At 42.9% G+C, this 14,728-nt stretch overlaps 1 protein-coding gene across 1 annotated transcript in view; it reads left to right on the top strand.

The window, feature by feature from the left end:
- LOC144894203 (meprin A subunit beta-like) overlaps positions 1 to 11,811 on the top strand; it is a gene marked incomplete at its 3' end in the record, with an annotated part of 40,990 nt that extends 29,179 nt beyond the window's left edge. Inside the window, exons 4-9 of the mRNA XM_078786301.1 lie at positions 3,659 to 3,880; positions 5,384 to 5,521; positions 5,770 to 6,347; positions 6,489 to 6,588; positions 6,736 to 6,912; positions 11,252 to 11,811. Coding sequence (XP_078642427.1) covers positions 3,659 to 3,880; positions 5,384 to 5,521; positions 5,770 to 6,347; positions 6,489 to 6,588; positions 6,736 to 6,912; positions 11,252 to 11,811 — 1,775 coding nt within the window. The remainder of the gene's footprint in view (positions 1 to 3,658; positions 3,881 to 5,383; positions 5,522 to 5,769; positions 6,348 to 6,488; positions 6,589 to 6,735; positions 6,913 to 11,251) is intronic.
- Positions 11,812 to 14,728: the final 2,917 nt, after the last annotated feature.

Below are 14,728 nucleotides of genomic sequence, written 5' to 3'. Positions count from 1 at the left end.
TGTCTGCACACTCAGACACGACCATCTTGACCATAGACCAGAAATCTAGACTCGTCACTGAAGATCACGTGATTCCAGTGTCCTGGCTGCCATTGACGGTGCTCTCTGGCCCAATGCAATCGGCGCTGGCGGTGTTGTCTGGTCAGGCGTGGCTTTCTCAGGGGATGCCTGGCACGATACCCTGCTTGAACCAGTCGTTGGTTGACTACCCTTCTGGATACAGGCACATTTGTCAGTTGCTGCCACTCAGCCCTAAGCCGATTAGCTGACCTGGTACGGCCATTGCGGATTAACCGGTGCAGCTGGCAATCATCCCTCCTTGTGGTTCTGCGGGGACGTCCTTGCCTCGGTATTGGAGTAGGGACACCCCTCTGAGCATTTCGTTTCAGGATCTTTGACACCTGACCTTGAGTGATGCCATACTGCCGAGCAATAGTACGCTGTTTCATGCCGTAATTTCGTAAAGCCACCACTCCATGACAAACAGCATTGTCAAGTTGACGGACCATCTCCAGAGGAAGCGGCAATAACTTTTGGAGACGTGCAGCAGTTGTTTTCCACTAATACAGAACGCAACAACCCTTGTATACCCGACTGTGAAGCCAATCATCAAATGCACCTGTCCGTACATTTTGCTACGCCACCTGTGATATAATCCTGTTGTTGACTTCTTGCTGCGACAGACAATCAGTGACATGGTTCTTTTAACAAATAAATCACCAAAGTGTAAAAGAAACTCACCAGATTCATATACTGAGTTAAGAAAGTAAACCCAAGTCAAGAAGAAAAAAAATTCCATATTAAATGCCAAGTCTGTATATATAAAACACAGTTTGTGTGTGTGTGTGTATGTGTGTAATGTTACCGATAGACTCCTAAACGGAGAGGCTCACGTGCTTGATATTTGGCATAGACATGGCCATTGAGCCTGGGAAGAACATGGCCGACCTAAAAAAACATTATTTCATTATATATTTTTTACCATATTTTTACCTCAGCGCATTTCAGCGAGGAATATTATGCACAGAATCTGAGGCGGTGCCCCCTCCGTCCTCCCCTCCACCCCTTCTCCCCCTCCCTTTTCCCCCTCCCCCTCCCCCTCCCCCCTCTTCCCCTCCCCCCTCTCCATTCCCCTCCCCTTCCCCCTCCCCCCTCCCCTTCCCTGCCCCCTCCACCCTACCCCCTCCCCTTCTCCCCTCCCCCCCTCCCTTTCCCCCCTCTCCACCCCCCTCCCCCTCCCCCCCTCCATCCTTCCCCCTCCCTTCCCCCTCCACCCTACCCCCTCCCTTCCCCCCTCCCCTTTCCTCCTGCATAAAAAATTGCGAAAAAGTTCAATAGGAGTTTGTTTCACCCATCTTTTTTTTATTCACAATCTTATGCACCTCTAATTTGTAATTAAAATACTTTAAGACCAACCTCGTTCCCCGGGCCCGCATGGGCCCTGGTTGTCTTCAACGAAAATAGTCACCAAACACCGGAACCAATGAGATTCGAGCATTTGAAAAAATATTTCAAAAAAGCTTATTACTGCGTTTCAGAGGCTGAAAACGACGTCAAATATTCTAAAATTGACGAATAATTATTTTTTAGAAATCCCGCGGCTGTAGGGGATAGTTTTTCACGGCTGGAAATAACCGAAGTTGACGGAATTCACCGAATTAATCAAGAAGGAAATTTTATAAATTTTAATCTCATCCAGAATGCAAATGGTGTCATTTTGAACTAGGTAAGGTATCTACTGCACCTACCTACTACCAACTACCTAACCTACTGATGCCATAGTGATGGGTACAATAGTGGCAAGAGGGTTTGGTTTCGCCGGCTCATTGCGGCTTTGCAGTCGGGTACTAGTATCCGAATCCAGATTTTGATGATATGCTTCAATTATGTAATGATAATCGATTGTGTTTCCTAGACAAGGCACGTTTGATTTGGCCAAAACAAAATGGCGGCTTAAGAACCCAGCGAGGTGCAGTGGGCTGACCAAGATGGTGGGCCGCCATATTGGTACACCACCATATCGGGTATTGGAGTAATGAAGGAGACAGATGGACAGACGGAGGGACGGATGGACGGACACTGCCTTTTATTATAAGATTTATTTTAATTACACAATCAATCATTCAATTATTGTACACCTCTCCCTCCCAATACCATCTCTATGCGCTGCAAGGCGGTATCGCCGGGCACCGAGGATATGTTATTTATTTATTTGGCATCGGGCGGTGTACTTTGAATGTATCTGAAATTGCATTGACTATTATTTAAAAAATATAAAAAAACGCTTCAGTACACCGCTTTTGTGTTTTGCAAGCCACCGTCTACATTTCCAAAAGAAGAGACAAAATTACTCTTTTATGGAAAATGTTTTTCCGAGTTTGTTTGATCATCAAAATAAACCATAGTGAACACACATTCGTGTTGAAAGATCGACCTTTAAATCCCACCCATAGGAAGGGGGATAGACATCTGTACAAACACATAAACACACAAACTGACATTGTGTTTTATATGGGAGATTCATTGATGTATAGTTTTAGGTTTTCTTCTGCCTGTATAGTGAAATTAAGAAAATAAAATGAATAAAGGAAACACAAGAAGGAGGGAACCAGAGCGAGGTAGTGCGGTGTAATAGTAGCTTGGGAGAGAAGAGAAAGAAGCTTGAGGAGATACGAGTAATGGGATGGAAGGGAAGGGCATGTATGGAATTCTACCATACTGGCACACCTGCTAAATAGATGAGCACCTCTTCTGTTACCTGAACAACCACCAAACAGCCATATATCATTCTTTCCCTCTAATTCTTTACAGTCTGTCAAGGAGGAAGCTCACTACCAACTAGCTAGCTATCTCACACATCTATCTCTATTTCATGTGAACCCTTCAGAACTGCACTGGACCACACTCACCTGAATAAAGCTTTAAAGTTTGAGATCAAGCCTCCGTGAAATATCACAGAAGTACGAGGGGGTAGATTGGGCTAGCGGTTAGGGTGCCGGCTTAAGATCCTAGAATCCTGGGATCGAATCCCGGTCGATCGCTGAATTAACGGCAGGGGGGTTGACTCAGCCTGTCATCCTTCCGAGGTCAGCTAATTGAGTACCAGTTCACTGGTAATTCCCTGCTTGTCGTTAAAGGCAGCAAAAAGGGCTGGCGTCAGGAAGGGCATCCAGCCGTAAAACATTGCTTCAAAAAGGGGACCAAAAAAAAACAACAACCACGGTTCCCAAAAAAGGCCAACCCCCGCTTTGCGGGGAAAAATGGCCTCTAAAGGTGGTTATTTTTATTTTATGAGGGGGTAGATTCCAATAAGCATGCATACTTCCTGTGCCATCCCGATCATGGAAATCCCATGATATGGAAATACCCTCAATGACGTTTGCTTCCTGTAAATGACAAGTTTAGAATTTTTTTAGAATTGAAGTACAGACGTTATGGAATATTAACAACCGTGGTGCTACAAGTTCTAACGTGTGGTTCTGAAGGACTCTTTACTTCTTCTGAAATCTTCAATCCATTCCAAGTCTCCTTGATGTTGTTCATTCATTTTGCCATTCAGAGGCTTTGAAAAACAAAAAGTTGGAACCCGACACAACCTGATCTGGTCTGACATGGCTTCTGAAAATAATGTTTTCATTTTTTTTTTTTCCCCGCACAGGGAGAGGGCGTAATTTTCAAAAGAACACCCTTCAGGAATCCGACTCACTGAACGTGCCGTACGACTACTTATCCGTGATGCACTACGGGTCAAGCGCATTCCACAAAAAAACAGGTCTCGACACAATAATAACCAGGAACCCAATGTTCATGGAATTAATTGGGCAGAGACTGGATATCAGCGAACTGGACCGCGTACAGCTCAACCGAATGTACAACTGCAGTGAGTTATAGAAAACCCTGAATGTTCATATGATCCTCACACTAAATCCTGCTGGAAATCTTTGCCAGCTCTTGGCCTGTTCTCTTTCTTCTCAATTTGTCCAAGTCGTTGCATTGATTCTCTCTTCTTATTTTATGATATCAATTTCTAAGTCGTGTTCGTTGAAAAATGATTGTGTTATTTTAACTGCTCTTTAAGAACAGCACTTTTGAATGTTCTGCCCTTTTAAAACACTGATAAATACCGATAACACTGTGGCCAACAAGTCGTGTTCATCTGTGGTGATAACACTGTGGCCAACAAGTCGTGTTCATCAGATATAATTATAGGTGGGTTAGATATAGCTCTTGGGGCACAGATTCTAAACTTTTTAATCCGCTGCACACCGCTCCTTTCCTATTCCATATTCAGGCGCCGGGCACCGATGGGGGCCCAACGATGACACGCGCCGAAAGGGAGTACTCAGTTTTCACTCGGTTTGGTTATTTTCTTATTTTATTTTTTTTCTTCCGGGCAATATCTCAGCCATCCTTTGAGCTAGTAAGCTACCTTTTTGGCACAATGGTGAGCAAGTGCTTTGGCAAAAACGGCAATTTTCACCTTTTGATCGATCAATTAATTGATTAAATTGAGCCTGGTGTTGGCTTCGCAGTTAGGGTGCCGGCTTTGGATCCTAGGGTCCTGGGTTCGAATCCCGGTCGATCGCTGATTCAACACCAGGGGGTTGACTCAGCCCATCATCCTTCTGAGGTTGGCAAATTGAGTACCAGTTCACTGGTAATTCCCTGTGTCGGAAGAGGCGACTAACAGGGTTGGCAGCAGGAAGGGCATCCAGCCATAAAACATCACTTCAAAAATGGGACCACGGTGCCCAAAAAGGCCAAACCCTGCTCTGCGGGGAAAATGGCCTCTAAAGGTTGTCTTCTAATTAATTGATTAATTAATTATTCAATGAATTTTCAAAAATGTAGATTAGGATGAAACGGTGGTGGTTTCGGTTTGCTATTAGCCAATTGATTCATAAATTAATTATTTTACGATTATAATTATTTTATTTTTTTCGTTATTAATCACTTATATATTTTCTTTCTCATCTGGGCAATATCTCATGCACCTTTTGACATTTGAATGTAGCTGTACTTCTTTTTAGTTTTCCTCTAGCACGTATAAGTTTTCGTGATGACCAATCAAATCTGAAAGGCTATCGGTCTCATCACAAAAACTAAAGAATTCTTTCTTGTGCTCGAGGAAAACCAAAAAGAGATTTGGAATCAGTGTGCAAAACTAGTCTAGAAAAACGAGCCACTACTATGCAAGTATCCAAAAAAAGCTGCCCTTTGTTGCAGTCAATCTATTTCATAAGTCTTCATCTGTTTAATATATCACGTTTATTCCCCAAGAAGCAAATAACTTAGCTGTTTAATTTCATCTTGTTTGTTTCATTATTTTGTCATCCTAATTATACACTCTCCCATTGACCGGATACCACCCTTTTGGCCGTAGCTTCATCGTTGGCGTTGTTGGACCGATGCACTTTTGATGATCTCGCCATCTGTGGCATGGTGCAGATTGCAGCTGATGATGCTGACTGGCATTGGGTCCCTGGAACCCCTGAAGATCTTTTCTTCAGTGAAGTCGATGGTGAGTTTATACCTGTTATCCTCTTCAGCTGAAATTTTATTTTTTAATTATTAGTTTTACATGTGGTACTGCAGTCATCCTGCTTTTAAAATGTTACATTGAACAAAATTTGACCAAATCTCAAAACAACAAAGCTGATTGAAAAGTTGGCTGCAGAACAGCCCAATTTCAAAAGCCGTATAATCCGTAGATGATCAACAGTTTTAATGGTTTTGAATCTCAGATGTATCACCTTTTTCTGTCTACAGATGGAGGTCCATTCTTGTTGTTCAACAACACTGCAGCAAGTCCAGGCGACGTGGCAGTAATTGAGACTCGTGTGCTGCGGCCCCAAAGGGCCCAACAATGCCTGCAGATCTATTACCAGCACAGAGGCGGTCCTGATGACCAGCTCCACATTGCTATAAGTAATTCCTCCAATTCCTCACAGTTTAAAGTGGTCTCCAGCATTCCAGCCACAAATACTAATCGGTGGACACTCACACAAGTATCCCTGTCTGAGAGTAGTCCTTTCCGGCTGGCATTGCATGCAGTGGCTGGAGTCTCGGCAGAGACAGGGGGCTGGGCAGTGGATGACCTCACATTAACAGAAGTATCCTGCTTTCCACATATTTGGCCCATTCCGGACTTCACCACCATTTTGGACGAAACTCCAGCAGGATCACCAATCTATAGCCCACGCTTTAACAGCACCGAGGGGTACTCTTTCCAGCTCAGTATGTATCCCAATATAACGTCACAAAACGGTCAAAGGATTTACTTGGTTGTTCATTTGACAAGTGGAGATCAAGATGAAGAACTGCAGTGGCCTTGTCCCTGGAAGCAGGTACATACCTTTGGGATGCTATAACTGCAGTGCTGATGTTGGAAATACTTTTGTTTTGTTTTTGGAGAGGCAGGAAGGATGACATTGTATTTCCTGATATTCATTGTGATGGTGTAGATGCAGATTTTGCTTTCTTTTCAGATCACGGCGTCTGTGATGGACCAGCACAGTGATGTACGACTCCGTATGTCTAGTACTGGCAGCATCACAACAGACCCAGATCTCCGAATATCTCGAAATGGTTTGTATATGCTTCCTCTTTGCATACTCCTCCTGCACACTCCCATTGATCTCCTTATTGCCTAATCCACTGCCATAATCATTTTCCCATTGGATACATCTTAAATGCACTCATTCACTGATAAATATTGTGCGTTTCTTCCTGCAGGTTCTACCGTTTTCCTGTGGGATCGACCAGACAGAATTGGTTCTAAAGTGTATAATAACGGTAGCACCTACTTCCGTGGACCAGGTTATGTATTCAATACATTCTTGCCTCATGCTCATCTTCATAGGCGACAGTTCATCAGGCGCAGAGATATGGTCATCCTGATAAAGTTTGAGGGTGAGTCAAATGTCTGATAAGATTTTAATCACAAAACCTGACTAGAACGGAACTGTGGAAAAACGCATAGTCTCACCTTGCGTGCACATTCTGAACAAAAACACCATTGTTAACTGCACACGCTGCTATTATGACCCACTACTATTATTCTTGCGTAAAATGCCAGGGGCATAGAAAAGGCCCTTTATATAAGGGCATGTGCCATACGGCAAAGTATAGAAAAGAAGGGACATTCCATAGCTCATAGAAAATGCCAAACAATACAAAATAAAGGGCATTCAAAAATATAGTGTGCATGCTGGACTACCCTTGTGTTCTGAGGAGGAACCAAGTAATGCTCTAAAAAAGTTCATATAAAGGGGCGCCGATTTGATTCATACAACTACATGAAGAAGTAAATGTATTTTATTTGCCAGAGCTGGTGCAGTGGCTGTGTAGGTCTTTGATCTCTTAAATCCTCAATTGTAAGGAGACGACAACCAAAATATGCGACCACGGAGGTGGAATGACTATAGCTCATAGAAAATGCCAAACAATACAAAATAAAGGGCATTCAAAAATATCGTGTTGTGGGAGTGTAAATGTATCGAGTAATTTTTATGAGCTACAACCTGTAAAAATCATGTTTGGGACCTGCACACCTCGTGACCGAATTTTGTGTAGATTAATTATCGCTGGCACTCGGACCAAATTTGCTTTCATTAAAGGAAATTGGTAGATCTCTTCTTCATGGTAAAATAATTTATGACTAAGGGTAATATACAGATGGGATGTTTTTTTGAAATAATGTAATGTTGGATTTAGTATGTCTCACTGAAGTTCCATGAGTTTCATAAGTAAAGATGTTTTTTTCTTGGTACGGCTGACAGCTGGCGTCACAATGTCTGAGAGGAGTAAATTAGTATTCAGAACTGTCCATTGTTTGGTGAAACGAATTACTTGCTTGCCAAGACACTTGGTAAACAAGTGTTCGTTATGACAAATCGTCTCAGTTCGAGGTCTGAAACTACCATTGTTTTAATACATTAGATGTAAATATTTGCAAGGTGTATCCCCTCCCACTTTTGCCTACGTGACTTCTGGGGGATGGTAGTTCACGTATCCATCTGCAATTTGATGTTATAACTAAGTTTTGAAAATTTGTGCATAGAACTATAAAAAAAAAAAATTGCGTGCAGTATTGAGTTTTAAAACAAAACTAAACTGAACAACGGTTCGGAGATAATATACCTGTAATTCATACAATTGCATGTAGGTTTACTCCGTCTGGGTAGCTATCTCTGGCCCAAGACTTTCTCAGTAAATCTTTTGTTATATATATATATATATATATATATATATATATATATATATATATATATATATAGAGATAGATAGATAGATAGATAGATAGATAGATAGATAGATAGATAGATAGATAGATAGATAGATAGATAGATAGATATATATATATATATATATATATATATATGATTACTTTTCTTACACTGCAAAATATATATGTTTACTTTTCTTACACTGCAAAATATATATAGGTTTTGTAATGTAATGTTATATTATATTCGACTTCATAATGTTAAAATGAGTTTTGCGGTTGACAAAGATGAATTTGATATGCTTGTTTCTAAGATTATATTTAAAAGTTTAGTCAGTAAATATATAAAGTTTTTGTAGTTTACATTGACATAGTATAAGGTAAGTAAACATGAGTAAAGATATATCCACTTATTTCTCTCAAATGCTTCACATTTGAAGATGGTCAATGAAAATACCTTCAGAATTCTCCGCAAGGCCTGGCAGAAGCCTCATTAAAGGATTGGAAATGCAGACCTGCTCTCGGCGGGGAGTCCTCCCATCCCAATATTTCATTCCGACCAATCACATTGTATCCCTCGATCTTTGCTCCCACCCACCCCAATATTTCATTCGACCAATCCCCATTGCCCTCATCCCTCCCACCTACACTTTGCCCAAACCAATCCTACTGCTCTCCTCCCCTTTCTTCACTCCTCCCTCTCCACTTTCAACGAGTATAAAGGTCAGGACTGACATCCAAAAGATTAGGATTTTCACTGGGTTTGTAAATGTTGGTTTGTTGTACTTAGGATTTCACTTATGTTGTGAATGTTGTACTTAGGATTTTACTTGGTTTGTCTACACTATGTTGACTGTATACTATGCATGCTACTGTTATTTGGTGTATCCTTATTATGTTTCCTTTGATGTACATCTCTACTGTACCAGGATTTTCACTTGGGACTTTTTGTGAATCTTGCAATGTGCTTTCGTGAATTGTAGTATGCTCTTCTTGGTTTGATAAAGGTTATTGTTCCTTGCTGTGTATTCCCTTGTAAGCAAAAGTGTTGTCCTCCTCGGGAATTAAAATTTGTGATTCTTCTTCTGACAAAAGTTTATGGACATTGAATTCTTCATTCATCTATTACATACCGTCTTAAAAATATCTTCCTCAGTGTGCATGCTGTACTACCCTTGTGTTCTGAGGAGGAACCAAGTAATGCTCTCAAAAAGTTCATATAAAGGGACGCCAATTTGATTCATCCAACTGCATGAAGAAGTAAATGTATTTTATTTGCCAGAGCTGGTGCAGTGGTTGTGTAGGTCTTTGATCTCTTAAATCCTCAATTGTAAGGAGACGACAACCAAAATATGCGAGCACGGATGTGAGACAGGTGTAGCGCTACAGGTGTTGAATTGTGCTTCAACCTGTGTAAACCACAGCTTCGAGTCCTTAGGCCAGAATGGCGGCAGTTTTAACGAAACCACTGCCACAGATGGACCTGCTTGAGCGACTGGAAAAGCACGGCTGCTTGGTTGTTCCCGGCGAATGGTTGGTCGTTTGTACCTCCTTGTGCATCCATTGTCAGAGTCAACATTTTAGCGTACAAGAGAAAGACTCCCGAGACTTGTGGGATCCGTGTCAATGCTTTACTTTCCAACCCGAGCAAATGTCCCTCACCTGCTCGTCACTTCCGGCTGCAACCAGATCAGGAAACTCGACATGCAATACAGTACATTTGCATATTGCATACTGCATACAAAAGGCAAAAAGATACCGCTACAGGATAACTAAAGACGAGATGGGATAGGTCTGTGCATGAGAGAGCAGGATTCTGTGGAAGAATTTCCAAGGCTGAGTTAACATCAGGGGCAGTAGATATGGGAAAACCAGTCCTGAAGTGAGATGGCTGCTTGCAGTCCCTGCCAATCTGGCTGAGTGAACTGTCAGACTCGCCGACACTGAGACTGCTCTCTGAGAATAGCCAGAGAGATGTTGACTCTCACAAGCACATGATCAGATGAACCAATTGGAGCATAGGAAGAGCAGGAGACATTTGCGGGGAAGTTAGTCATAAGCAAGTCCAGAAGGGAGAATTTAGCATTGAGGATGTGGGTTGGGGAGAAATCATTGATGGAGAAGGTAAGGAGGAAGCTTGGAGAGGAGGGGTGCAGAAAGCGGGAGACATTATGAATTGGAGTGATGCAGAAAGAGGGGGACCATATGGAGACCACATGGAAGGTTCCACCGGAGAGTGGGGTTTTAAGGATGCAGGTTTGTAGGAGATGTGGGGGTGGATACTGACATAGAGAGGTTTGACACTGAAATAATTTGAAGGGGAATTGATTGTTGAGTGCAGACAACCTCTACAAACTGGAGTTCTTAAGATACCCATATTTAATATTCTGATATGAAGATCATGGGATAGGTGGAAAGAATTGTTGTTGAAGGCACCGAGAAATGTTGTGCTGTAGGAAATGGAGGATAACAGACAAGGCACTTCCGTTGAAAACGGGTTTGTAAAATGTGCTTTGTGAAGAAGACGAAGAACATATCGTGATGAAGAAGACGTGGTGTGCTGATGGCAGAAAAATAAGGTAATGGAAGAATTTTAATGTGTTTTCTAAAGCTTTTCAAGGAAGGTCTTCATTGGTGTTTTCTTCAATGAAGATATTGACTGACCATCTGGATGATCAGCTGTGCACCCTCCACCACTGAGGTTTTGACTTCAATCCCAGAATCTCTCCAATCAGCTCTTTCGTTGTGTCCATTCGTCATCAAAGAAGAGGGAGATGTGTAAAGGAAAAAGAGACGGACCAATGTCTGAGACTGCGCTATTCAATGTGCATCACTTTTTTCTATAACATAGGAAGGCGACAATCGTAGAAGAGCAAGGCGACAAATAGGCTGTGGGACAGCAAACAGTTGGATACAATTGAGAGCAATATAATAATACATTTCACAATGACTATAATATAGGTTATTGCCAATGCAGAGTTCAAAATGGTTAATTTATCAACATTCTTTATCCAACAAACGCAGATATTTCCCTCCAGTGGAAACCATCAACCACCAATTCGCCAATCCCAGGAAACTCTGGTTCCACGTCATCAACAACAAGCTCAACAACCACAGGAAGCTCTACTTCCACGTCACCGACAACAAGCTCAACAACCGCAGGAAGCTCTAGTTCCACGTCACCGACAACAAGCTCAACAACCGCAGGAAACTCTGGTTCCACGTCACCGACAACAAGCTCAACAACCGCAGGAAGCTCTGGTTCCACGTCACCGACAACAAGCTCAACAACCGCAGGAAGCTCTGGTTCCACGTCACCGACAACAAGCTCAACAACCTCAGGTAGCTCTGGTTCCACGTCACCGACAACAAGCTCAACAACCGCAGGAAGCTCTGGTTCCACGTCACCGACAACAAGCTCAACAACCGCACAAAGCTCTAGTTCCACGTCACCGACAACAAGCTCAACAACCGCAGGAAGCTCTGGTTCCACGTCACCGACAACAAGCTCAACAACCGCAGGAAACTCTCGTGCAACGTCAACGACAACAAACTCACAAACCACAGGAAGCTCTGGTTCCACGTCACCGACAACAAGCTCAACAACCGCAGGAAACTCTCGTGCAACGTCATCAACAACAAACTCACAAACCACAGGAAGCTCTGGTTCCACGTCACCGACAACAAGCTCAACAACCGCAGGAAACTCTCGTGCAATGTCACTGACAACGTTCGAGAGATCTGTTTGCAGGTATGAAGTTATTTTGTTGCACTTGACATTTTTTTAAACTTTAGAAATCCGAGCACCCAGGATACGTGCACCTGGCCTTGCGTTGGGGAGACTTACACCACATCGATATTGAATCACTAAATAAGCTCAACAGTGAATTTACCCAGGGATAAAATTGATGTACGAGGGGGAAGGGGGGGGGGGGGGGGGTGGTTTCCAAAGGTTCTCCGAATGAAATATAGCTATTCAATAAATGTTGATGTTAGTTATTTTTCATTATCTACTTATGTAAAATCATGAAATGTTTTCTTGGCAAATATACATGTACACACACACTGTATATATATATATATTGTTGCGTCTTTCGCAACACTAAGGGGGGGGGGGGTTAAAACCCCATTTCCCCACAGACACCGGGTCCACGAGCCGTCCAACAACTACAATCGCCAATCCCCCAACCACAGGTCGAAGGGTTATCGACCGTGATCCGAATACTTTCGAGAACACGTGACCGGGAAGACCGGGGATTGAACCCCTCGCGATCCCACACCTAGTTCAATCAGGTGCGCCGAGCGAATCGCGTGGTGTGGGTCGCGTTTTTACACTACGTTATCTACGGACCTAATCGAGCAGCCGAATTCGGTTTGAACGATGCTGGGTCAATGGGGAAAAGACGCACACAAGTGTCGAGAACAGAACCATGTTCCACACCTTGAGTTCAAGAGATAACAAGATTTAATGATGAACCAATATCACAGCGCTGTGGAGGGTGTAAGAGTCATACTATTCACAGACGAACAGCATGGCCACATACACTCCTGAGTTCCTTACAGAAAGAACTTCCTTATATACTTGCAGAGTGTGATAAAAATCTCCGCTAATTTTGGCAAGTTTCAGCAGTATAATACACAATGGGGGAAACGTTGACCAGTACCCCCACCCTTGTCCTATCTTCTTTGGCATGAGCAAAGGGCAAGATGCGGGAGGGAGAAAGAGCACCGTGACATTCTCAAAACTTATCTTCCATGTTGGCTTTTGGTCAAGGACAGACAGACGCGTTTTCACTAGGGGGTCTAACAGAGCAAGCAGTTTCACTATCTTTCTACATTTTTTGGCACAGTTGGACAATAAAACATAGTTCAAAACAAGAGGGAACATAGTAAGCTTAATCCTTTTCACAAAGCATCCATTATTAAATGCAAACCACAATTACATAAGGCACAATAAAAGGCATGATCTCGACACAAGCAGGTCGAGAGGAAGTAAAATGTACACGTCTTTATTCACAAAAAGCACAGCAAAAGGACCAGAAGCAGGCGTATCATAAAGCCTTACACAGGTGCCTGGCACACTCGCACATAGGGGATAGATCACACCGGTTAGACTCGTACCGGGAGGACTGGTGGCCGCTGATTCGGGTGAGGGCAGTTCGGGCTGGCAGGTCCAGCGCATAGCGTGTGGGTCGATCCGGTAGACAGCACGAGGAAGACCAACACGAACGGGTTCTGTCTTTTTATTGGGGTAACGCCCCTCTGGAAGGTTCCACGGACCCCGACTGGCCGCTTCCGGTCACATGCTGTTGTTGGACCACGCCTCCCTCTGGAAGTTTCCACGTGGATCGTGCTTGCCCATGAACCAACGTCTTCTTCAACAACACGAGGGGTTGGAATTCTGCCTAACTCCACCCACATATGCACATTTAATTACGACACAATGGAAAGGGAGCTAATCTTTACATTTAATAAGAAATAACTGACGAATGCAGGCTACGTGTTGTTGTGTAATTAACTAGGGGGTGTTTATTTTTAAAATGACATAAATATCGGGTTTTCCTTTTATTTCTCAACCGTAACAACATATGTTTATATTTATTTTGGAAGTTATCAGAAGTTGGTATTTTTTGACGATTATCTCATTCTTACAATCATTCTGAACACCCAATCTCAGATGAGTAAACTCATGTGCTAGACTGTCTCCCTAAGGCAACAGTTGTTGGCAACAACAATTGTTGTAAGGCAACAACAAACATCTTTTGTCCTTTTATATTGTTGTCTCAAGGTAATTGTACTGTGTGCACCTGTACCCTCTCACATACTGTCAGTCTCGGTCTGTCATCCTGCTCCAAAATACAATGTATTTCTTTGCACAGCTTATTTTATCACTATATATCTAAGCAGTGTTCATCAACTCACTGTAGCATTCCTTTAAGAGGCTTTTCTCCAAAAAATGTGAGGTCTACAACATCTTCGCATGGTTATTGTTGTTGTGGTTCTTGTTGGGGGTCGATTTTTGCAATGTGCACCCATTGGTCAGACAGCTGCCAGACCCCACCCACATTAGTCGCTTGACTCCACTCACCAGATGGCACCCAGACAAAACAATATGGCCACCATCTTAGTTTTCTGTTGGGCCTAAGACATCAGGCCTGTAGGCCTCTGTTGATTATACACTGCCTGGGTTTGTTGCATCAGATTTCCTTTGGCTTTGTTTGGGTTGAATGTTACTCACGACGAGGGACCCCAAAAAATCTAATCAATGTCGAATACAAATTATTAGTAAGGTTTAATCGAGCCCGTCAGCACACATGGTATGTGCATCCTGAAAAAAATAGCATTACGTAATTTTTGAATGGCCCCATGAATGAATGATCGTTTTAAGGCCATTTTCCCCGCTAGAGCAGGGGTTGGCCTTGCGGGCCCTGTATTGGGGTTAAACCATCTGTGACCGTGTGACAAATCAGTTTGTTGTGATATAACCGTGGTGGAGGCTGA

This window comes from Myxine glutinosa, chromosome 11 (genome assembly GCF_964187855.1).
Source record: "Myxine glutinosa chromosome 11, kmMyxGlut1.1, whole genome shotgun sequence".
Taxonomy (NCBI): domain Eukaryota; kingdom Metazoa; phylum Chordata; class Myxini; order Myxiniformes; family Myxinidae; genus Myxine; species Myxine glutinosa.
This window is presented reverse-complemented; position numbering and strand designations above follow the sequence as displayed.